This window comes from Zingiber officinale, chromosome 5B (genome assembly GCF_018446385.1).
Source record: "Zingiber officinale cultivar Zhangliang chromosome 5B, Zo_v1.1, whole genome shotgun sequence".
In the NCBI taxonomy this organism is placed as follows: domain Eukaryota; kingdom Viridiplantae; phylum Streptophyta; class Magnoliopsida; order Zingiberales; family Zingiberaceae; genus Zingiber; species Zingiber officinale.
In genome coordinates, this window is record NC_055995.1 from 93,886,670 (window position 1) to 93,911,484 (window position 24,815).

The 24,815-nt window shown below is 37.4% G+C and overlaps 2 protein-coding genes across 2 annotated transcripts; one reads left to right on the forward strand and one right to left on the reverse strand.

The window, feature by feature from the left end:
• Positions 1–1,437: 1,437 nt before the first annotated feature.
• LOC121985027 (mannan endo-1,4-beta-mannosidase 2-like) lies at positions 1,438–3,391 on the forward strand. The gene is made up of 5 exons (XM_042538266.1): positions 1,438–1,983; positions 2,054–2,251; positions 2,346–2,468; positions 2,540–2,754; positions 2,841–3,391. The coding sequence occupies exons 1-5, from the start codon at positions 1,606–1,608 to the stop codon at positions 3,238–3,240; spliced, it is 1,314 nt and encodes a 437-aa protein (XP_042394200.1). The 5' UTR covers positions 1,438–1,605; the 3' UTR covers positions 3,241–3,391.
• Positions 3,392–4,072: 681 nt separating this feature from the next.
• Positions 4,073–4,921, reverse strand: LOC121987642 (profilin-like). The gene is made up of 3 exons (XM_042541382.1): positions 4,799–4,921; positions 4,517–4,654; positions 4,073–4,426 (listed from the first exon to the last, which is right to left on the reverse strand). Exons 1-3 carry the CDS (start codon positions 4,919–4,921, stop codon positions 4,292–4,294), a joined length of 396 nt encoding a protein of 131 aa, XP_042397316.1. The 3' UTR covers positions 4,073–4,291.
• Between the last annotated feature and the right edge of the window lie 19,894 nt (positions 4,922–24,815).

A 24,815-nucleotide genomic window follows, 5' to 3' on the forward strand; every position in this document is an offset into this window, starting at 1 on the left:
ATTCATTTTCCAGGTCCAAGTGTACCTTTGCCTGCCATATTTTAGGAGACAGAGATGCTGATTTGGCACACACCCCCTTGGACCAGGGTACGTCATCTTTTTTATTCTTTATTTATCTCATTATTCTACTATTTGTTCGGCATCTTATATATTCGTGGGATCTGTCTCTAGCATCGAGACATCAGGGACCGAGGGTGTCGGGCGCCTATCTGTAGGTAGCGTTGACTACAAAACTTACGACGACTTGATCAATATAAAGGACAACTCACCCTCCAGGGCATAACGACTTGGTTAGCATTCCAGTTACATCATTATTCTGGTCGTTTCATCTTCTTAGATTTTCTATAAAATTAATAACCTAACTTTGTTTTTTATAAAAGACTATTTTTAGAATTCGAAGTCGCTTTAAGTTATAAAAGTTATAAAGTATTAATTTTTAATGTTAAATAAAAAAATCTAAACAAAAAGTAGTGAAATGGTGAGAAAAAAAAGTTTTTTTTAATCTATCTTAATAAAATATTGAAGCAAAACGGTGAAGCACCTTAGCGTCCTTTCAGGACAAAAAAAAAATGTAAATAGTATTTATCTAGTACGAGGGAGGTGAGGTGAGACACCCAGATAAAATAATCACTAACTGCATCAGCCGTGAGGCCATCTGAGAAAAAAATATCAACTCTATCTGAAGATTTTCTAATAAATTCATCAAGAAACATCTGAAAAGAATTTGCAGATAAAAGAAATAAGAGACAAAATTTATCAATACAGTCACCAATTTGGGTTGGCCCAGAAGTAACATAACTGGCAACAAGCCCACAAGGATGATCAAAATTCATGCAGCAACAAGAGAATCTGGCAGAAACTAGAGGATTTCTTTTCTTTAAAATGACAAGTCTCTCCAATTGATGTCGGTCAGCTGATTAGTTCATATGTTTACGTTCCTGTTATGAACTTATTGGGAATGCAACCTTGGATCCATCAAAAGTTCAGCCATCATCTAAACAAGAAAGGTTCTTCAGCATGTGATAAAGGCTTTCCTGCATTCAATCTACTGATACATTATTCATTTTCCAGGTCCAAGTGTACCTTTGCCTGCCATATTTTAGGAGACAGGGACGCTGATTTGGCACACACCTACTGGCCTGCACTAGTAAAATCTCATGTGGTAAAGCAATGCAGTAACTATAGCATTTCTTGGATTGCAAGTGAAAGTGCTCAGATTCAGAGCAGTCCTCAGGTTTTGTTTTATTGGTTAGGTGGAAGCCACACCAAACAAAGATCAAATCTGAACATGACAGTTGAGATTTTCATGAAGAAATCAGACAAATCTAACATAGAACTGCTACTAGTAGACCATGTTGGAAGTCAAACATCACCCTCCATTCAAGGAACCACAGTGGGACATCAACCTGAGCTTCTCTGAGTGGACACCTAGAAGAATTGGGCGTGTTCGAGCCTTCCACTACTTTCTCCTTTTTCTCCCTCCTTTAAAAAAAGTCGAGGAAGGAGCAAGTTGCAGAGTCGAGCCAGAGATTCCTTTCCCCTCTCTATAGTTTTGTCCCAGATCTTCAGGAGCAGCTCAAGTCACTGGTTGGGAGGAAACTTGAGATGAGGGCAGGCAATGGAGTGTTGTACCCAGTTCTTGGCCTTGCTTCCTGTGTTGCCTTCGTCTACTTGTCCTTTGGGGACCTTGACTGGGACCTGGGAATCCATGGCAAGGTAGAAGAGCCTGAGACGATGAGGTCCTTCGTGAGGAGGAATGGGACTCAGTTCGCAGTGGACGAGAAGGCCTTCTACATCAATGGCTGGAACTCCTACTGGCTTATGGATCAGGCAGTGGAGGATTTCAGCAGGCACAGGGTGAGAGCCATGTTCCAGACTGGTGCTGCCATGGGGCTCACAGTCTGCAGGACTTGGGCTTTCAATGACGGCACCTACAACGCCCTCCAACTCTCCCCTGGTCGATTCAACGAACGTGTCTTCAAGGTTTCCACTCCCTTAATTGCTTACTATCTATCGGTTCGGTCTGTTTGATCGGTACTAATTCGAATTCCAGGCATTGGATCGAGTCATCGTGGAGGCGCAAAGGCATGGCATTCGGCTGCTGCTTTGCTTGGCCAACAACTTGGAGGCTTATGGTGGAAAGACGCAGTATGTCAAATGGGCATGGGATCAAGGAATTGGCTTGAGTCCTTCAAATGATTCCTTCTTCTTCGATGCATCCATTCGAAGATACTTCAAGGCTTACATAAAGGTTACATTTTACTTTAATTTCTCTAGTTCTAACTTGAAATGAAGATTGTAGTTCTCAATGTGCCTATCGGTCTATCGATCGATCTTCTCTTCAGGTTATATTGACAAGGAGGAACCACTTAAATGGCATTCGGTATAAAGATGATCCCACAATTTTTGCTTGGGAGCTGATCAATGAACCGAGATGCATGACTGATGCATCCGGTGATACACTTCAGGTGAGTCAGTTCTCAACCGATGGCAGACAATTTGAGGCTGGACTAATCGATATCGAATTCGAAATGTTCAGGAATGGATTGAAGAAATGGCAGAATATGTGAAATCGATCGACAAAAACCATCTCTTGACCGTAGGACTCGAGGGATTTTACGGCCCCGTGAGTCCTCTGGAGAAGTTGGGTGTCAATCCTGCACCATGGTTTAGCACACTTGGCTCGGACTTCCTCCGAAACTCCAGAGTATCGCACCTCGACTTCGCTTCGGTTCATGTCTATCCAGACCAGTGGTAAATCACCAAACAAGTGCCAATTGTTCTTGATTATGTCTCAATTGTCGATGCTTCGATCGGAGTTATATTGTTTTTTCTTGTAGGAAAGTAGGCAAAGGGCTAAAAAAGAAAATGAAGTACATCTCAAAGTGGTTGGTCTCTCACATTGAGGACGGTGACAAGGAACTAAAGAAGCCTGTGTTGTTTGCCGAATTCGGGCTATCGGATAAGAACAAGGACTTCGATCACGCCCACCGCGATGTGTTCTACGAGTCCATCTTCGACATCGTATACGAATCTGCCAAGGAAGGAAGGGCCGGTGCCGGAGCCATTGTGTGGCAGCTTTTAGTCGCCGGCATGGAGGATTACAAGGATGATTTCGCTATCGTGCCCGAGGAGAGACCTTCCATGTACAGACTGATCAAGAAGCAGTCATGCAGGCTGGTGAAACTGAGTCACGGCAAGGATTTGCTTGAGAACAAGTTGGGTAAACTGTGTTCATGAGTACCAATTGCTCCTCGAATTCTTCTTGTAATTCAAGATAAAGAGATGAACTAAAGATCAGCTGCAAAATTTTATGTGGATGTTTTGTTGAATACATTCAAATACAGTTTCTATTTGTTTGATCACATCCTATTTGGATCGACTTTTGCAACATCATAGAACTTGATATATATAGTTGTGCTGATTAGGACTGTAAATGGATTGAACGTTCGTGAATAATTTTAATATTTAGTTGGATAATAGTTTAATCATGTTCGTTCAATAAACACAAAATCAATTAAATGAATAAGATTGAATTGAGAGTTTGATAACATCTAAATCAACCAAATTCAACTCAAATTTAAATTAAACTCAAACTTATAAAAAAGGAACCAAGTCAAATTTAAGCAATTATTTCGACTTAATTATCATATCAAATAAATTTAAACATCACAAAATTTGACTCATTTACTACCTTTGTGCCCTAGTGGTGATTTGACTTGATAAATGATTGTGGACTTGAGCCAACGTCTCTCCTTAATTGGTGGCTCATTGTCAGGCACTAACCATGCGAAGCCAGAGTCTGCGGTCAATGCTGGTGAATTTGTCAACATCTTTCCTTGATTGATGGCTTAAGCCCAGGACACTGATCAACGTCTGATGGCTCTAGTAGTTTACAAGTCCTTAGGGGTATAATAATTTTATATATATATATATATATATATATAAGAACATTATTTAAGTTCTTCGAATTATTTTCGATCGATCGATAATACCTTTCGTCGATCAACAATGTTTATCGTAAGTAATTAGCATCGAAATAGATAGCTAGGCATCAAGAATTCATCTCATTCCTCATAAGAAATGTGCGCAAGAACAAAGAAGGATACAAGGGGATGACTTGAAAACAATAGGTCGACGACTAGAACACGAACACAATCACAATGCTCTCGTCTACTCGGTCGAATTATTATTCTACAATCTCTTTCGGAATGAAGTTAGCAAAGGAAATCTCATGATTTGTAGTAGGGTGGGGAATGCAAAGCATAGGTTGCTAGTGCGAGTTGATAAGCTATAGGCCTTGATCGGAAAGGTAATCACCGAGCCTTTCGACGACCAAGTTGCATTGCCCCGGAGTCATTGGCTCATCGTAGAGGCCGAAAATCAGTGCTTGATTGGTCTTCTTAATGGTGATACCTCCCGTTCCCTATCGCAAATTAGAAAGAGGATTGATTTAGAACCTTAATAACAAGAATTAATATGGTAACATAAAAAACACTATGCTTGATAGATATACCTTCTTCCCGCGAATGACGACCCCGGGCTCTCCTTGAATGACCATGTACTTTGCTGCATCTATGAATAGGCCAGTGGGGGCTAGTGTTCCCGGCTCATCGAAGTCTTTCACTATGTTGTTAATCTCTTCCGATTTTACCTAGAATTTATAGTAAAAAAATATTGCATTAAAATAGTTTATAATTTTCAAATAAACTTTGGATGATAAAATGATCCAAAACTAAGTTATAAATTTGGCAAGGAAACTAAATTTAACAAAAAAAAAAAAAAATAGACATTAAACCTCAGGAAAAGATGCACTCTTAGCCCAAATGCTACCATCTAGTCCCATGATTGCCGCCGCGGTAAGATGGTGACCCTCGGTCTCGCACATCAAGTGCTCATCGACGTAAGTTTGCCACGACATTGTCTCTCTTTACTCTTGGTTATCGCCATTCTTGTTTGTTGTTTGCCATTTAAACTCCTTGGGGAGCAAAGGAAGAGGAGGCATGAGAGGTAGGGAGGAGAGGGCGGATCTTAAGGCTTCACTCACCACTCAAAATTGAATATTTATCTTTTTATTGTTTCTTTTTTAGAGTTAATTTTTATTACACACAAATAATTACATGCTAATTAGCAATAAAATAAATAAATTAAAACAAAAGATAATTCAAAGTAAAATATACAAGACTAGATGTGTAATGTCAATTATGCATAAAGTTGCAAGGTTGTTTCGATTATGGATGAAAAAGGAAAAAGTAAATTACTAATTAAAATTAGAGGGAATTGAGTATTTTTAAGTCCTTGGTGCTCAAAATTTCTCTAATCTTCACTAACCAAGCTAATTTAGACGTCTTTAGATGACCGAATCACTCAAATGTGAATGACTCCTACGATTATATGTCCATCAAGTTCTTCATGTATTTATGTAAGTTCTCGGTAGGATCGGAACCTCTTTCTCTTGAATTTATCACGACTCGATTTGAACTATTTACCCTCGAGCTCCAAAGCCGCATTAATTAGCATAACTAACTTACACAATCGCACTTTATTTAAAAGTTGTATTGCTAACACATTAAGCTATTAGGGCATCTTTTTCTCCGACTAATTATTTTATGACCTTCTTTAAATATAATCAAAGCTATTTAAAAAGGTAAAATTAAGAATGAACCAATAATAAAAAGAACCTTTTCATTTTTTATTCCTACTATTATTTTTAAAAAAAATTATGTTTTTTTAATACTATATTTTACTATCCGATTAATCTTGAAATAGACTGTCGACCCCTACCAGCTATAATCTGTGAGGGCATCAATTCATAAGAAAATTCAAATAGAAAAATCACAAAATAATTTAAAAATTACAACAAATTTGTAAGTTGACTTTTGATCAGCCGCCGTTGTCAGGGTGGCCCAGTTTCATGCCTACCTCATATCACATGCGGCATAGATTTGAACGAAATGGTTGTCAAGAATAAAATAAACGTGATCAATTACACCGACAATGTGAAGAAACGGTGTTTAGTGTAGTATAAGTAAGTTTCGATATTATTTAAATCTTGTATCATGATATTTAAATCGTCTATCACGTAGGATTAAGTCCACGTGGCGACTAAATCCAATTAAGTCACATAAATGAGCAAGGTGGACATATACTTAATTAATACACCCATTGACATTAAAGAAATTAAATTCCAATTAAATGATCCAATATTTTAATTACATATAAAAAGAAGTTTAGATTAAATAGATATAGATTCAGTATATAGATCTAATAATCCATTTTATTAATATTGATGAACTATTATTGAGGGATGCATTTTATGGTAGATAGTTTCTGTAGGTTGGGTCATGTATATAAAAAGAAAGAGATTGGTTCAATTAGGGTATGTTGAATCTTGTTCTCTTCTTTTTGCTTCTTCTTCCCTATTGAGAAAGACCTTTGGCTTGCCGGCTCAATCCTATGGAAGACTCTCACTGTGCTCGTAGGATCTTTGGTGACAAGTAAAAAGTAATATGTAGGGTTTAAGTTAGGAAATTATTCATGTTCACATGAAGAGATTGTGAACCCCTTATGTTAAGGGAGAGAATGAAGGAAACCAAGTTGACTATGCTTGAGTTGAAGCTATGAAATTAGCCTAACATAAACGTATTATCAAATATCAAAAAGGGAAAATTATTGGTGTAATTTTCCCAGGGTCAAGGTTGACCAGATTCTTGACTAAAGAGTCCTAACTGGAGGTTAGGCAAGGGCAAGATCAACAGAATGGTTGGCAGAAGAAGAAGAGTCGAGTAGGTCAAGGTTGACCAGATACTTAACTAGAGAGTCCTAACTGGAGGTTAGGCAAGGGCAAGACCAATAAGATGGTTGGCAGAAAAGGAAGAGTCGAGAATGTCAAAGTTGACCGGATACTTGACTGGAAAAACCTTGGTAAGTGAAACCAGACAATAGAAAAATCCTGATAAGTGAAGTCAGGTAAAAGCCCTAATAAGTGAAGCTACGCAGTTGAAAAATCCTAGTGAGTGAAGTCAGGTGAAAGCCCTAGTCAGTGAAGCTAGGAAATTGAAAAGTCCTGGTGAGTGAAGCCAAGTGAAAGCCCTAGTGAGTGAAGTCAGGCAGTTGTGAAAAAATCCTAGTGAGTGAAGCTAGGCAGAAGGGAAGTCCTAGTGAGTGAAGTCAGACAATGGAAGGCCAAGTAGATCAAAGGATTGACCGGACACTTGGTGACGAAATCCTAGCAGGTTAAAGTTGAACAGATGCTAGGCATATGGGAGCCCCAATAAGTTACGGTTGACTGGATGTTAGGATTGGAACCTAGACTTGTGTTTGGCGAGATAGGGTTGGGCAATCGGTTAGTTGATCGATTGGCCCGAAGCTCAATCGATCAGTCGATTAATTGGGAGTTTATCGCAAATACTTAGAGGGTTTCCCAATCTATCAGTTGATCGATTAAGAAAAATTTTCTCGTAATTTTTGTGAGGCAGCAGGAATCGATTGGTCAATCAATTCCATGGTTATTTGTGAGAGCACGGAGGCGCTTGGAATCGATCAATTGATTGATTGAAGTCTCTCCAATCGATTGGTCAATTGATTGAGATATGATCGTTACACAAGTTGCGAGTTTTGGACGGCTGTGATTGCTGGGATCTGACGTGGCAATTGATTGGAAGCAAGCCCAACCGATTGGGAGCCTTAAAAACACAGAGTATAAAGGCAACGGCGAGATTCAAACTCAATAGCACTCACACGATCTTCTCCGCTACTGTTCGCTGAACCTTGAGCTTTGAAAGACAAGTGTTGCTGTACTTTCCAACTAGTCTAGAGACATCTACAAGCTACAAGAGATCAAGCAAGAAGGTTTTCATTTGTATTCTTGTGTATTTTCTTCTTGTTTTGAGTTGTATGCTTGTGTAAGTTTGTACAAGGTTTCTCCACCTCCGAATTGTTCCGAGAATAAGTGTTTTTGATAGTGGATAGTGTGTTCGTGTGTGGATACTTGAATTAGTCACCTCATTTTGAGGTGAATACCAAATAAAGCCTTTGTCTTAACATTGAGGAGTTCGCTTCAAGTTTATCTGCTGCAAATCATTACCATTGAAGCGAAGCGAGATATTCACCCCCCCCCCCAACTCCGAAGTGTCCCAACACAATAGTCTTGTGATAGATTTAGGTCAGCTCCTCGTTAGTTATTATTTCGGTGTAGATGCATTCTTTAGTTTATTATTAATGTATCTCAATTCTAACAATTAGTTTCAGAGCTTAGGATTAACTTATTGCCAATTTTTGAGACGTAAGGATTATTTTTCAATGATTTAGCACATGTACATCAATTTTTACATTTGATTCCATATGGATGAGTGAAATTGATGTATATCCGTTGAATGTAGCATGGATAGGTTAGGATTTAACCGACAAATCAAGGTTTTCACATTATTTGCAAAGAACACAATTGGCAGTGTGGTTTGAGGGTTCTTTGAGCTGAAAAATTACAATAAGAAATCAGGTTTTCTAGTTACTAATCGATTAGTGTTCACTAATCGATTACCATATGGGTTCAATCGATTAAGATGTCCAAAATCGTGAACAGAAAGTTTCTAAATTGATTGGGTTAATCGATTGGTGCTTACTAATCAATTAACATGAGGGGGCAGCCGATTGGGATAACCGAATCACGACGAAGGTTCCCAAATCGATTGGTGTTTACCAATCGATTAGCATAAGGGTCAATCAATTAGGATTTCCAAATCACAGTAGGGTTCCAACTCAATTTAGTTGATCGATTGGTGTTCACCAATCAATTGAGTCAAATGATTACTTGAACCTGATTTGCGAACAGAGAGTTTTCAAATCAATTGGGTGATAGATTGACGTTCATCAATCGATTACCATAAGGAACTAATCAATTATAGAATTTGAGGATGCCCATAGAGAGTTTCCGAATTGATCAATTGATTTTCACCAATTGATTGGGCAATCGATTATGGTTATTTGGGTTGTCCACAAAGAGTTTCTGAATCAATTAGTTGATCGATTGGTGTTACCAATTGATTAGACAATTGATTATAGTTCATTAGGTTGTTCACAGAAGGTTTATAAATCGATCAACGAATCAATTGGTGTTTGCTAATCAATTAAGCTAATCGATTAGAGTGGATTAACTACAAACAATGGCATTCAGAATCGATCAGGGGATCAATTATTGCATAGGAATCGATTACCTATGTTGGGCAATCGATTAACATGCGTGTGAATTGATTCCCATCTATTCTTAATCGATTAAGAAGGGTGTCAATTGATTGGTATCAGATACTAATCAATTGATAACTGAATTTAGCTACATTTTCAACCATTTTTCCTGAATTCTTCTTCGCTCTTGCTACTTAATCAAATATATACTATCGCCAAAGCAAGAACTATTGGGGAGACTAGGAGTATTAGTGTAGAGGGATGTATATGTTGATGTAGTTTGCACTATATCAGTCTAACTTAGGTTTTGATGAATAACAAGTTAAGTTAGATTTTGTTGTGATATAACCACTTGATTAAGTGTGCAGGAGAAGTCTAGATAGGCCGATGGGATGACCAGATATCTGATAGGAAATCCAAGTAGGTCAACGAGCCGACCAGATAGCTGGTACGAAATTCAGATAGGTCGATGAGCTAACCTAATATCTGGCACGAAATCTAGTTATGTCAACGAGCCGACTGGATAGCCAGTATGAAGTCCAGACAAATCGACGGACTGACCGGATGTCTGGCAAGTTGATAAGTTAAGGTAAGTCACTGGCGGAGAGTGATCTTGTGAGGATGCGTCCCTGTTGAGGGATAGTAGACGTCAGTCTAGTTTAGGTCCATTTAAGATCCCTAAACTAAGACCTTGACTAGTTTCTGATCCTGAGAGAACAGAAATTAATTACTACTCTTTATTATTAATTACTATTATCCTAATATTTGTTTTACATGTTATTTGGACTAACGTTGTTTTGCAGGACAAATGAGCATATTTACCTTTGGATGAACAGTGTCCGAAGGCGCCTTCGTACTGTTCATAGAAGGTGCCTTCTATGGCTATGGAATGCGCCTTCCGCAGGGTGAAATTTTGACCTCACCGCGGATAAGTGTCAGGTTGTTCAGGATCAAGTTTAACTCATTGGAGGCGCCTTCAACGGTTATAGAAGGCGTCTTCCATGCCTTATATAAGGCAGCCACGAAAAGGTATTCAAAGAACACTAAGATACGAGCTACCGCGCATCCTTTTGAGCTTCCGAGTGCCCCAAGCTTCTGCTACAACTCTGCTGCAAAGCTGCTGCGCCTGACAACTGCTTTGAGAACTTTCAATCGCGACTGGTAGACCGACACCGACACACGAGTGCTCCTACTTCTATTTCTAAAAGTGTCGATAACATTTCACTTATGTACTTAATTACTGCAAAAGGACAAGTGCAGTTTGTTACACTTGTTCAAACTTTCTTTATACTCGATTTTCTCTTCCGGAGGTACCGGAAGAGGCCTTTAGTAGATTACCCATCGATAGGTCTGCAGGATCTAGGTCTTGGTGTAGGAGTCGTCGAAGGCTCCGACCCAAGTAAACCGCTTATGTCTTTCTCGTGTCTTTTTAATTTCGATTTCATACATACTTTCCATTGCGCATACTTGTGATTTTAAAACTGACTAAACGAGTTTTTGAAAATCACGTGATTCACCCCCCCTCTTACGTACGATCGATCCAACAAGTGGTATAGAGCAGGTTCTACTCTGAATTGGTGCAACTACAAATTAAGCCGGGGGAATCATTTTTTTTTTATTTTTCGTATTCTATTTGAATTGGTAAAACTTTACCTATTCAGATAATTTTTCATTCGATTTTAACTTGAAGTTAGTGCAACACCTCTCAAGTTCTTTTATAATTCTTTATCTCAAACTCTGCTAATCCAAGATAAAGTCTTGGCACCTCTTTTAGTTTTCTATCTACAGTTATAAAATGGCCCAAAACGATGGATACAGCACTATCCGTCCTCCCCTCTTCAATGGTGACGACTTCCCATACTGGAAGAAGTGGATGGAGGTGTATCTGAAAACGGACTTCGGCCAGTGGTTCAGCGTCACCAAAGGGTACAAAGCACTAATGGACAGCGCCGAAATTCCAATGGACTCGAAAAATTGGAATATGGAAATGAAGAAAAAAAAGCACAAATTGACTTCAAGGCCCTCAACACAATCCAGTGCGGGCTAACAAAAGAAGAGCTGAACCGCGTCGGCCCTCACGAAAATGCCAAAGAGCTATGGGAAAAACTCATAGAACTAACAAAAGAAAATAACAAACTTAATGAACAATTAAAATCAAATTGAACATCTGAACCAATTCAAGTTGAAATCTCAACTCAATTTGCAAAACTTGAGGAGGATAATCTTAGACTGAAAAATGAAATAATTGAACTAAAAGAATTACTACAAAAATTTACAACTAGATCCAAGTATCTCGACATGATACTTGGATCATAAAGAGCTATGAACAACAAGTCCGGACTCGGATACAAGTCCAGCTCAACCAACAAATCCTTTATATCATTAGTTAAACAAAATAAGACTCAAACTAAAGCTTGGATTTCAAAAGTGTGTCTAACCACGCAAGTAAGAATCAACCAATATTATGTACCTAAAAATAAGATCCATTATATAAAATCAAATCCAACTAAAACCTTAAATTCAAACCAAAACAAATCTTCAAAACTAAATTCTAAACTTAAAAATGAAATAAAATCAAACAAATCAAATTACCATCAAGTCCACTATAATTATAAAAGTAATCGACACAAACCCAAAACTTAAAAATCAAACTCAACAATTCAGGGGAGGCTCCAAATTAGTTGGTACCTCCAAAATAATAACTTACCCGACTAGGTAATTAGGACCAACCAAAATAGGAAAAACAGTTTAACTTGACTAATTTACTTGTGAAGTTTTAGATGATAATAGATTAGGGAAACTCTGTCTATGCATGTCTAGGAAGATATGACTTCGACCTGGTGTATTTGACTTAGTGGAACTAACTGAAGCTACCCCTTATGAATCCTAACTAATTAGACCAAAGTTTAGTGGATATGACTATTTGGAAAACCTTGTGTAGGATCGAAAAGAATTTAGATATCTTCACAATGGTATGATATTGTCCACTTTAGGTCTAAGCACTCATGGTTTTGCTCTTGGGCTCTAACCAAAAGACATCATTCCAATGGAGATATCTTTCTCTTATAAACTCATGATCTTTCCCATGTGTTTTCAATGTGGGACTATGTTTGCAATCTTGCAACCCCAACAATCCCCCCCTCCTCAAACAAAGGACCACAGGCTTCCCACGTCTGATCCTCGACCCACCAAGTCTTCTTGTCCTTCGGTTCACCCGACCTACTAGGACTTCCTTGTCTAGTCGCAACTAGGACTTCCTGCCTGGTGTCTGATCCTCTTAATCCAAACATAGGAACCCCCACTTTCTTTGTTCGAGGTCATTATTGTACCCACATAGCTTAATCAGACCATAGCTCTTGTGCACAGTCGGTGGTTAAACCTTCTGGCAGTCCGGGCTCTGATACCAATTGTACGATCGAAAAAAATTTAGATATCTCCACAATGGTATGATATTATCCACTTTGGGCCTAAGCTCTCATGATTTTTTTCTAGGGCTCTATCCAAAAGACCTCTTGTCAATGGAGATATCTTTCTCTTATAAACTCATGATCTTTCCCATGTGTTTTCACTGTGGGACTATGTTTGCAGCCTTACAACCCCAACACCTTGAAGGCATGATAACTCTAATGATGTCCAGGTGACTCACCATTACCCAGAAGTTTATCCAAAGAATGTCTGTTTGTTGAATCCAAAGTTAAACCTGAATCTAACACAAAGTTAAACCAAACCCTGAAATTAAACTTAACTCATCTCACAAAATTATAGAATTCCTTAATTGAAACATAGATCGAGTGAGATGACTAAGGACTTTAAAAATAAAAATTAAAAATTAAAAATTAAAAATTAAAATTTTAAAATTTAAAATTTAAAATTTAAAATTAAAATTAAAATTTAAAATTTAAAATTAAACTTAAAATTTTAAAAAAATAAACTTAAAAATTAAAACTAAAAATTAAAATTAAAAATTAAACTTGAAATTAAAAATTAAAAATTAAAAATTAATCTTAAAAATTAAAATTAAACTTAAAAATTAAAATTAAAAATTAAACTTCAAATTTAAATTTTAAAATTAAACTTAAAATTAAAAAACAATAAACTTAAAAATTAAACTTAAAATCAAAATAAAAAAAAAACTTAAAAACAAAAATTAAAAATTTAAACTTAAAGTTAAACTTAACTCATTCACCCTAATCGAATTCCAAATCAAGTTTAATCTAAATTAGTTTTTAACTCCTACCTGTTGTAGGAAATCAAGTGGATATTGGACAATGGTTGTTCGAAGCACATGTCTGAGGATCATACCAAATTCACTCAATTAACATACAAAAGCTTAGAAACAGTTGCCTTTGGAAAAAATGACAAACTCAAGGTAATTGAGATAGATAATATTGAACTCAAAACTGATTTTATTATTAAGAAAGTATTACTTGTTGAAAATCTCAAATACAATCTTCTTAGCATTAGTAAATTGTGTGATTATGGATATAAGGTTAGGTTCCTATCCTCTGAATGCTTGATTCAACACATAGATAACCCTACCATAAAACTAAAAGAGTTTAGGAAAGGCAATATCTATGCAATCAACCTAACTGCTTCCTCAACTGAGTGTCATTTGACACAAAAAAGAAGAAACCTGGTTATGACATAGATGAATGTCACACACAAACTTTAGAAATCTAAGTAAATTAAATAGATTAGTTAGAGGCTTACTAAAGTTACCCAACTTAGACTCAACAATTTGTAATACCTGTCAACAAGAAAAATAAACAAAGTCAGCTCACAAATCAACTAATCAACTTCAAACAAATTCTATACTAGAACTATTGGACTTAGACCTATTTGACTCCCACGGAATCAAATGAATAAATGGAAGCTTTTACTGCCTGGTAAAATAGATGATTACTCTATATTCACCTGGGTAAAATTCTTTAAAAAATAAAAATGAAGCATTTGAAGTCTTTAGTAATTTTTGCAAATAAATTAAAAATGAAAAAGATAGAAAAATTAAAAGAATCAGAAGTGATAACGGAGGTGAATTTAGAAATCACAACTTTAATCAATTCTACCTTGAAAACGGATATATTCATGAATTTTCATGCCCTAAAACACCCCAACAAAATGGAATAGTAGAAAGAAAGAATAAAACTCTACTGAAAGCCTCTAGGACAATGCTAAATGAGTATAAACTACCAAAATATTTTTGGGTAGAAGCTGTTAGCACAGCCTGCTATGTACAAAACAAAACAATAATAAATAAAACCTCATTTGAACTCTATTATAATAAACAACCTAATATTAAATACTTCAAAGTATTTGGATGTCCAGCTTACATACTAAACACAAGAGAACACTTAGGAAAGTTTACCTTACAAGTAGAAAATGGAATCTTTGTAGGCTACTCATTAAACAGTAGAGGTTACAGAGTATATAACAAAGTCACACTAAGAATTGAAGAAACCTTAAATGTAAAATTTGAAGAGACCAACCAAAACTTAGAACAAACCCAGATGCAAACAATTGATTTTGTTTGAGGTCAAGGGGGAGCCAGTGAAAACCTAAGTCACGAATACGAAGAAGAAGAACAACCTCAAGTAAATGAACCTACTAGAACGGTAAGTGTTAGGATCGGTTGAGCTAGAGTGGGGGGGGTGAATGGCTCACTTCTTTTCTGACCAACTTTGTTTTGCACAGCGGAAATCTGAAGGCAATGCTAACACCGGTATTTACTTGGTATCCACCTCCTCAAGGAGGTGACTAGTCCAAGGATCCACACCACTCACACTCTTTCACTATCAAAAACCCTCCTTCTCGGAATCACACCGAAGGTGGAGAAACCTTAACAAAAATACAACTCTCCCTTCTCTTCAAAGTAAATATCACAGTCACTACAAAGAAGAAGAGAAGGATTACAAGATTTTACCGGCTTCTTCTTTATAGGTGAGACTTCAGTAAGTAGTGGGGAGGAGCTTGAACCCTTTTCTTGAATCTTGATCACTTGAGAGCTTTCGAAAGACTTGAAAAGTAATGGAACCGTATGTTTTTCGTTGTTACTTTCTTTCCAGTTTCTTCCCGTGTTTTAAACGTTGAGAAAAACTAGCCGTTTCTCACGCCGCCGTCGCCGTGGATCGATTGAGATTATATCTCAATCGATTCACAAGTATCCGTTGGAAGTTATCGCGTCAAGATCAACGGCGCAGATTCTTTCATTGAACTTGGATCGATTGGAACAGATTTTGAATCGATCCAGACACAGAATGTTCATGGATCGATCGGTCGATCGATTGAATCGATCGGCCGATCGATTCAGTACCTTGAATCGATCGGCTGATCGATCCAAACGCATTCTGTGCTACGCAGAACCTTACCAATCGATCAGCCAATCGATTGACTTACCTTCAATCGATCGGCTGATCGATTCAGAGGCAATCTGCCGCACAACCATGTCTGAATCGATTTACCAGTCGATCTCTGACAGTGAGCCTAACACACACATAATCTTGTGACTTGCAGGAGCTTCTCTTGCCAAGAATCCGGTCCCCGACCTTCTTAGACTTCTCTTACCTTGCATCTGGTCTTCTGACCCGCAAGAACTCTTTTTGCCAAGAATCCAGTCCTCGACCTTCTTGGACTTCTCTTGCATCTGGTCTTCTGACCTGCAAGAAACTCCTCCTGCAAACTCACAATGCATGTTAGTTCCACCGTATTAACCTAAACTTAAATAATTGTCAACACATTGAAACTTCCAGGGCATGATTGCACCAACAGTAAGTGCTAATCCAAACCATCCAATTGACCAAATAATTGGTGACTCAGACCTAAGAGTTCATATTAGATCATTCTTTAAAAATTTAAGTCAAATATATTTGATCTAAAAAATAAAACCCAAAATGATAGAAGAATCCTTACTTGACCCAGACTGGATTATAGTCATGCAGGAAGAACTAGCCTAGTTTGAAAGAAACGAAGTCTGGGACTTAATACCACCACCTAATAATAAAAAGGTAATAGAAACAAAATGGGTATTCAGAAATAAACTAAGTGAAAATGGAAAAATTATTAGAAACAAGGCTAGATTAGTGGCTAAAGGGTTTAGTCAAGTAGAAGGACTTGATTATGATGAAACATATGCCCCAGTAGCTAGACTTGAGTCTATTAGAATGCTATTTAGCTATGCAGCCCATAAAGGATTTAAGTTTTATCAAATGGATATTAAATCTGTCTTATTAAATGGGTTAATAAAAGAAGAAGTTTATGTAGGTCAACCACCTAGGTTTGAAAGTCTAGATCATCCTGACCATGTCTTTAAACTTAAGAAAGCCTTGTATGGTCTTAAACAAGCACCTAGAGCCTGGTATGAAAGGTTGATCTCCTACCTAATTTCCAAAGGATCCAACCAAGGATAAATTGATCCAACTTTATGTGTAACATCAATCAACTAAGATATCTTTATAGCTCAAGTATATGTAGACGACATAATCTTTGGTTCAACCAATTCAGAATTTTTACAAGAGTTTATAACCTTAATAAAACAAGAATTTGAAATGAACTTAGTAGGTAAACTAACTTACTTTTTAGGTTTACAAATTAAACAAACTAATGAAGAAAATTATGTTTACCAACAAAAGTATATCAAGGAATTACTTTAAAAAAATTAGAATGGAAAACACTAAGGAAATAAAAACACCAATGGCAACCAACACAACCTTAGATAATGACCCAAATGGAAAACTCGTAGACCTAAAGTACTATAGAAGTGTGATATGTAGTCCTCTATACTTAACCGCAAGTCGACCTGATATTTTATTTGTAGTTATTATGTATGATAGATACCAAATCTGTGCTAAAGAATCTCAGTTAACTAACGTAAAAAGAATTTTCAAATATCTAAAAGGAACATCAAATGTAGAAATTTGGTATCCTAGATTCCTAGAACACTCAATTTTAAACTCATAGGTTACTCTTACTCAGACTATGATGGCTATAAACTAGACCATAAGAGTACAAGTGGTGGATGTCAGTTACAAGGACCATCACTTGTCAATTGGTTTAGTAGAAAGTAACATTGTGTTGTCTTATCTACTACTGAGGTAGAATATATAGCAATAGGAGAATGTGTTGCACAATTGTTATGGATGATGCATAATCTAAAAGATTTTAATTTAAACTTTACAAATACAAAAGTACTAATTGACAATGTTAGCTCAATTAATTTAACAAAAAATCATGTGTATCATTCAAGAACTAAACACATCGAAATTAGACACCATTTTATCAGGGATCATGTCACTAAATGTGACATTGAATTCAAGTACATTGAGTCCAAGTCAAACTTAGCTAACATATTCACCAAACCCCTCCCTGAAAGTGAATTTAGCAACTTACATCGACAATTAGGAATGTATTTCATAGACTAGGACCATTATTTTTAAAATTATTTTCAAATAATTTACAAATTCTAGGGTAAAATTTTTCTTACATTTTTCTCAAAATTCCCTTATTCTTAGAATTTTCAAAATCAATTTTAGCCTTAGCCTAGATAAAATCCATAGAAAGGATGTTCTTATAGATTTAGGATTTGAGCATCTCACCAACACATTAGGGCTACCTTGTTTGTGTATTGCCAAACTTAGAAATGGATGAGATGCATAGGCAGATTGCCTGGACTTAAGATACTTATATCAGTGCATCAATATAAGTCTGGGCATTAAATACCAAAATTATAGTAATCAAGTTAAGTAATCAAGTTTAGTCAAATACTAACTGGATAAAAAGACTTAACCTGACTAACTAAGTGAACGATGCTATCTTCTGATAGTTAGTCAGTAACTAGCGGTTAGACAGTTGAGGACAATTTATAGTTGATTAGATTATTTTGAAATAACCTTAGGTTCAAGGGAAGAATTGATTTTCAAATTTTTCTAAAAATTATTTTCAAATCAAACTTATACTTTTTATAAATCCACCTTTGAAACTATGTTTTGGAAAACTCTGTTATTTCTCAATTCATAAGTTTTGAAAAATAATTTTGACAACTATTTCAATTTTTTGTAAACTACTTTAAACCATCTCTTTGAAAAATATTTTTGAAAAGCTTTACCGCACTTATTATTTTAAATTTTATTCTTGAGTTTTGTTGCAAAACCTTATATTTTTCCTCACAGTTCTTTTAAGCATCTTCAAAGTTTTTTTTACAATAGATTTTCAAAATTATTATTAGCCTTGTGAAAACCTTGATATAAGTGTTGTAACAATTTTTGACAGATATCTTTAAAAATCAATTTGAAACCCATTTCCATGTTTGAAAATTGCTTTGAAAGATGTCTTGTAAAAACCTTATTATTTTCAAAACTTCTAAAAAATCGATTCTATACTTAAGTTCTTTTCTAAAACAGTTTGTAAAGATAATAGTTTTCGAAACTATTTTGAAAGTATTCTACGATAGGCTGACCAATACTTTTTTAAAACACTTTAAAGCCTTTATAGTTATAAGTAATCCTAAGAACTTATCTTGTCGTCAAATTTTGTTCACTTAGCATTTTTTTCCTTACTTGTCTATTCATGCTTTTGATTGGCGGTTGGGGGTTAGGGGGGGGATAAAGTTAGCAAACATGGAAATTCGAATAACTTAAATATCATTTGTCAATATAATAACTTAAATATCATTTGTCTATTTATGTTTACATTTTTTTTTTCTAACTTAACTCAGGTTGTCATTACATCAAAAAAGGAGAAATTGTTGATGTAGTTTGCACTAACGGTTTAACTCATGTTTTGATGAATGACAAGTAAGTTAAGTTAGGTTTTGTTGTGATCTAACCACTTGATTAAGTGTGCAGGAGAAGTCCAGATAGGTCGACGGGTTGACTGGATATCTGGCAAGAACTCTAGCTAGGTCAACGGACCGACCGGATAGCTGGTACGAAGTCCAGATAGGTCGACGGCCTGACTGAATATCTGGCAAGAAATCCAGCTAAGTCAACGGGCCAACCGGATAGCTGGTATGAAGTCTAAACAGGTCGACGGGCTGACTGGATGTCTGACAAGTTAGTAAGTTAAGGTAAGTCACTAGAGGAGAGTGACCTTATGAGGACGCATCCTGATTGAGGGGCAGTAGGTGTCAGTCCAATTTAGGTCCATTTAGGATCCCTAAACTGAGACTTTGACTAGTTCCTGGTCCTGGGAGGACGGGAACTAATTACTACTCTTTATTATTAATTATTATTGTCCTAATATTTATTTTTACAGGTTATTTGGACTAACGTTGTTTTACAGGACAAAAGGAGCATATTTACCTTCGGATGAACAGCGTTCGAAGGCGTCTTCAAGCAAGCGAAGGTACCTTCGTACTGTTCATAGAAGGCGCATTCCATGGCTATGGAAGCCGCCTTTCGCATGGTGAAATTTTGACCTCGCCGCAGATAAGTGTCGGGTTGTTCGGGGTCAAGTTTAACCCATTGGAGGCACCTTCAATGGCTATGGAAGACACCTTCCATGCCTTATATAAGGTAGTCATACATTCAAAGAACACTGAGATACGAGCTACCGCGCATCCTTTTTGTTGGTGCAATTTCCAGTAGGTCAAGGTTGACCTAGTTGACCAAGCGTAAACCTTGGTCATGGTTTCGATGTTTGACAATACAGAAAGACATGTAGACATGGACAATGCAGGTGCAGTTGTCCATGCGGAGAGATACTGATCAGGGTCTGATCAGGTTGGATGAAGAAGAGTCAAATAGGTCAAGGTTGACCGGATACTTGACTGGGAAGTCCTAACTGGGATGTTAGGCAGTTGGAAAGACCTAGTGAGTGAAGCTAGGCAGTTTGGAAGTCCTGGTGAGTGAAGCCAGGCAGTTGGAAAGTTCTGGTGAGTGAAACCAGGCAAGGGAAATCCAGATAGGTCAAGGTTGACCAAACATCTGGTGAAAAGTCCAAGCAGGGAGCTTGGCACGAGAAAAGTCCAAGTATGGAGCTTGGCACGGGAGAAGTCCAAGTATGGAAGCTTGGCATGGGAAGTCAGAGAGGGCTCGGTAGCTCGGTAGCTCGGCAGCTCGGCAGCTCTGTAGCTCGGTAGCTCGGTAGCCCGGTAGCCCGGTAGCTCGGTAGCTCGGCAGCTCGGCAGCTCGGTAGCTCGGTAGCTCGGTAGCCCGGACTAGGTCAGAGAGGGCTTAGTAGCTCGTTCTCTGGACCGGATGGAGTCGGAGAGGGCTCGGTAGCTCGGTAGCTCGGTAGCCCGGTAGCTCGGTAGCTCGGTAGCTCGGTGGCTCGGTAGCTCGTAGTTCGGTAGCTCGGTAGCTCGGTAGCTCATTCTCTGGACCGGACGAAGTCGAAGAGGGCTCGGCAGCTCGTTCTCCGGACTAGGTCAGAGAGAGCTCGGTAGCTCGGTAGCTCGGCTGATCGGTCTGGTGACCGATCAGTAACCAAACAGAATGCTTCTGTGGATTATCTGATCGGTCTGGAGACCGATCAGAAAGCAAACAGAAGAAGAAGAAGGAGAAAGGCTGATCGGTCCAGGGACCGATCAGACTCCTCCTGGACCGATCAGGACATAGCCTGATCGGTCCAGGCTTACCCTGATCGGTCCCCAAGACCGATCAGGACCCTTGTGGACCGATCAGGACCCTTGTGGACCGATCAGGATGAAGCCTGATCGGTCCACGTCCTAGCCGTTGCGTAGCAACGGCTAGTTTCTTCTGTGTCTTCTTCGCAGGTTATAAAAGGGGTTGAGGAGCTACTGTTGTAAGCAGTTACTTCTTCCTTCTTGCCCCTGATTCTTGCTGCACTTGAGCTTTGCTGAGCTCTCTGATTCGTGAAGCTTCGTGTGAGCTTCCCCGGCTGGTCAGCTGTTGCTGTTCTTCCGTGAAGTTGCTGCTTCGACAACGGAAACTAGTCTAAGACAAGCAAGGTGTTTTACATTCATATTGTTTGTAGTTCTTGCTGTATTTCTATCTTGTTGTTGCAAGTTATTGTGGCGAGGTTTCTCCACCCAGAAGGAGTTGTTATTAGCCGGTTTTCCGGGGACTCATCCACCGACGGATTGATAGGCTTCGTCCACCTTACGGACACGCCGAGGAGTAGGAGTTTATCTCCGAACCTCGTTACATCGCTGCGTGTTGAGGTTTGATCTTCTTGTCTTTGTTTCTTTGTTTTATTTTCCGCTGCGCTAACTCGACTTGTAGAAAGAAACGCGAAGATTTGGGGTCGGCTATTCACACCCCCCTCTCTAGCCGCGATCATCGATCCTAACACTTTTGAGCTTCCGACTGCCCCAGGCTTCTGCTACGACTCTACTACGAAGTTGTTGCGCCCGATAACTGCTCCAAGAAATTTTGATCATGATCAGTAGACCGACACCGATATACAAGTGCTCCTACTTCTATTTCTAAAAGTGTCGATAACATTTTGCTTGTGTACTTGATTACTGCAAAAGGACAAGTGCAGTTTGTTGCACTTGTTCAAACTTTCTTTGTACTTGATTTTCTCTTCTGAATGTACTGGAAGAGGCCTTTAGTGAATTGCCCATCGATAGGTCTGCGGGACCTGAGTCTTGGACTAGGAGTCGTCGAAGGCTCCGAGCAAAGTAAACCTCTTGTGTCTTTCTCATGTCTTTTTAATTTCGATTTCATAAGTACTTTCCACTGCGCATACTTCTGATTTTAAAATCGAAAAAATGAGTTTTTAAAAACCACATGATTCACCTCCCCCCTCTCACATGTGATCGATCCAACAGTATATCCATGCTAAGGATGATTAGCCCAAAAGAAAATCATTCTTATATCGGATATATGTTTAAGGAAGCTCACAAATTAAGTTAAACATCTAAATCATGTACATAGTGTGTCAGCCCAAAGAAAGGGGCACTATGTAGCCGATTAGAAGTATTGTGAGTGTTAGTTGAAAACATAAGCTAACTAAGGAGATTCACAAATAAAGTATCATGTGCATAATGCGTCAGCCCAAAGAAAGATGAGTTATGTGGCAAATGAAAGTAATTATGAGTTATTTGGATAGTACCAATAGTAAGTTACAATTTATTCCAAAGACTTAATATAAAATTGCATTAGGTATCTCTATTAAGGCCCATATAGTTGCAAGTTTTGTTCGTTATATTTTGTTATGGCACAACTGTAAAGATACATGTCATGTTTGTTAAATTGAACTATATTCTTTGCTTTTGTTTATATAGTACTCTCAATGTTTGCTAATCTAAATAACATCACCATGTTTACTGGTACAAACTTTGAACAATGGAAAGAGCATATTATAGTTTTATTCGGTTGTATGGATCTAGACTTTGTATTTAGGTATGATCGCTCTGCACCTTTAACTGATGATTCCACTATGGATCAAAAGGTGAATTTTAACAAGTGGGAGTGATCAAATCATATGAGTATGATGATGAGGAGGATATCTATTTTGGAATCACTTAGGGGTTCAATAATTGAGAATGAGGATGACAAAATCTTCCTTAAGGAATTAGTGAACCAATTCTCCTCAAACGAAATGGTCGAGACTACTACACTTCTCACGAAGTTAGTGTCAATGTGGTACAACAGGAAGGGTAACATTAGGAAGTACATCATGGAGATGTCTAACTTGGTTACAAGGCTTAAGACACTAAAGCTAAACATATATGAAAGTGTCCTTGTAAATCTTATCCTAATCTCTCTATCTACGCAGTTTACTCCTTTTAAAATTAGCTATAATACTCAAAAATGAGAAATGGACACTAAATGAACTCATAGCTCAATGTGTATAGGAAGAAGAGAGATTGAGGGGTGGCACATCTCATAGTGCTCACTATGCATCCTCATCTCAGTATTCAAACAAGAAGAAGAAAAAGGATAATGGTAAGAGTAAGAGTAAGAGTAAATAACTTACAGTGACTAGAGATACAGGGCATAAAGTGTAAAAACAACAAGATTTGGACCCAACTTGTTTCTTTTGTAAAAAGAAATGACATCTGAAGAAGGATTGCCCCAGATACGTCAATTGGCATGTCAAAAAAGGTATACTTCTCAACTTTATTAGTTCAGAAGTTAACCTAACAACTATACCAAACAACACTTGGTGGATAGATATTTGTGTAACTACTCACATAAGTATAACTATGCAACGTTACCTAAGGAGCCAAATGTCAATTGATGCTAAAAAATTCATCTATACCGAACTAGCAAGAAGGCAAAAGTAGAGATAATATGTGTCTTTAGAATTTATTTACGGAACAATATATTTTTAAATTTAAAAAAATACATTTATAGTGTCGTCTTTTAGGCAGAACTTAATTTCTATTTCATGTTTGGACAAATCCGGATACACTTGTTCATTTGAAAATGGAAAGCTTAGTATTTTTTTTAAATTCTATCTTGTGTGGTATGAGTTCCTTGGTTGACAAACTATATAGATTAGACACTATAACCTATACAAATAATATTATGATGCATAGTATAGGTGTGAAGTGTGGTGTGACAAATGAGAATTTATCCATGTTGTGGCATAGATGTTTAGGACACATATCTAAACAACGCCTAGAAAGGTTAATGTCACTAGGAATTCTCAATTCCCTTAATATGTCAGATTTTGGAATTTGCATTGAGTGTATCAAAGGAAAAAATGACTAACAAAAGTAATAAGAGTTCAAGACGGAGTAATGATATATTAAAGCATATACATACAAATATATGAAGATCGTTCTCTAATGCTTCTTGGAACAGTTAAATATACTTTATAAGCTTTATAGATGACTATTCCCGATACAAATACTTGTACCTTATTCATAAGAAGTCGTAATCCTTGGACATGTTCAAAACCTTCAAAACCAAAGTTGAAAATCAACTTGGTAAGAAGATTAAGACCGTAAGATCAGACCGTGATGATGAATATATTATGGTAAATCTGATGGATTAGGTGAACAATATCCTAGGCTATTTGCGGATTACCTTGTTGAGTACGGTATCGTGGTGCAATACACCATGTCTGGACCACCTCACATGAATGGTGTAGTAAAGCGACAAAACCAAAACCTTGAGGACATGGTGAGAAGTATGATTATATTTTCTTCTCTACCGGAGTCCATGTGGGGTGAGGCACTCAAGACTATGATTTACCTACTCAATAGAGTTCCTAGTAAAGAGATAACAAAACCTCATATGAGTTGTGGACAAGTAAAGCGCCTAGTCTTAGGCATCTACATGTCTAGGGTTATCCAGTTGAAGCTAGGTCTCATAAGCCTAATAAAAGGAAATTGGACGCAAGAACTATTAGCTGTCAATTTTTAGGATACTCTGAAAACTCAAGAGGTTTCAAGTTTTTCAACTCCTTGAGCAAATCTTTTTTGAGACAAAAAATATCAAATTTATTGAGGATGGTAGGAGTGATAAAGTTAGAAAAATATAATTTAAGGATAACAATGATTATCCTAATATGGTAACTATTGATGCAGCTAATAGTGAAATGATTATCATTCCACATATAGTTGAAGTTGTTCAACTAAAAAAGGTAGTTGACCACGATATTTCTATGTCACTTATAATTTAATTGGAATGTACGTCATCTCAAATTAAGGCATTCCCTCCTATGATTGAAATGACTCTCAATCACCTCAAGATCAAATGTCACTAAGGAGATCCATTAGAGAA

Bases quoted from the DNA above. Each gene is read 5' to 3' on its own strand.
- LOC121985027 (XM_042538266.1), top strand. From the start codon at position 1,606: ATGAGGGCAGGCAATGGAGTGTTGTACCCAGTTCTTGGCCTTGCTTCC. The intron at 2,252-2,345 runs GTTACATTTTAC...TCTTCTCTTCAG, and splicing joins ACTTCAAGGCTTACATAAAG to GTTATATTGACAAGGAGGAA. The intron at 2,755-2,840 runs GTAAATCACCAA...TTTTTCTTGTAG, and splicing joins CATGTCTATCCAGACCAGTG to GAAAGTAGGCAAAGGGCTAA.
- LOC121987642 (XM_042541382.1), bottom strand. From the start codon at position 4,921: ATGTCGTGGCAAACTTACGTCGATGAGCACTTGATGTGCGAGACCGAG. The intron at 4,655-4,798 runs GTTTAATGTCTA...TATAAATTCTAG, and splicing joins AGAGTGCATCTTTTCCTGAG to GTAAAATCGGAAGAGATTAA. The intron at 4,427-4,516 runs GTATATCTATCA...AATTTGCGATAG, and splicing joins TCGTCATTCGCGGGAAGAAG to GGAACGGGAGGTATCACCAT.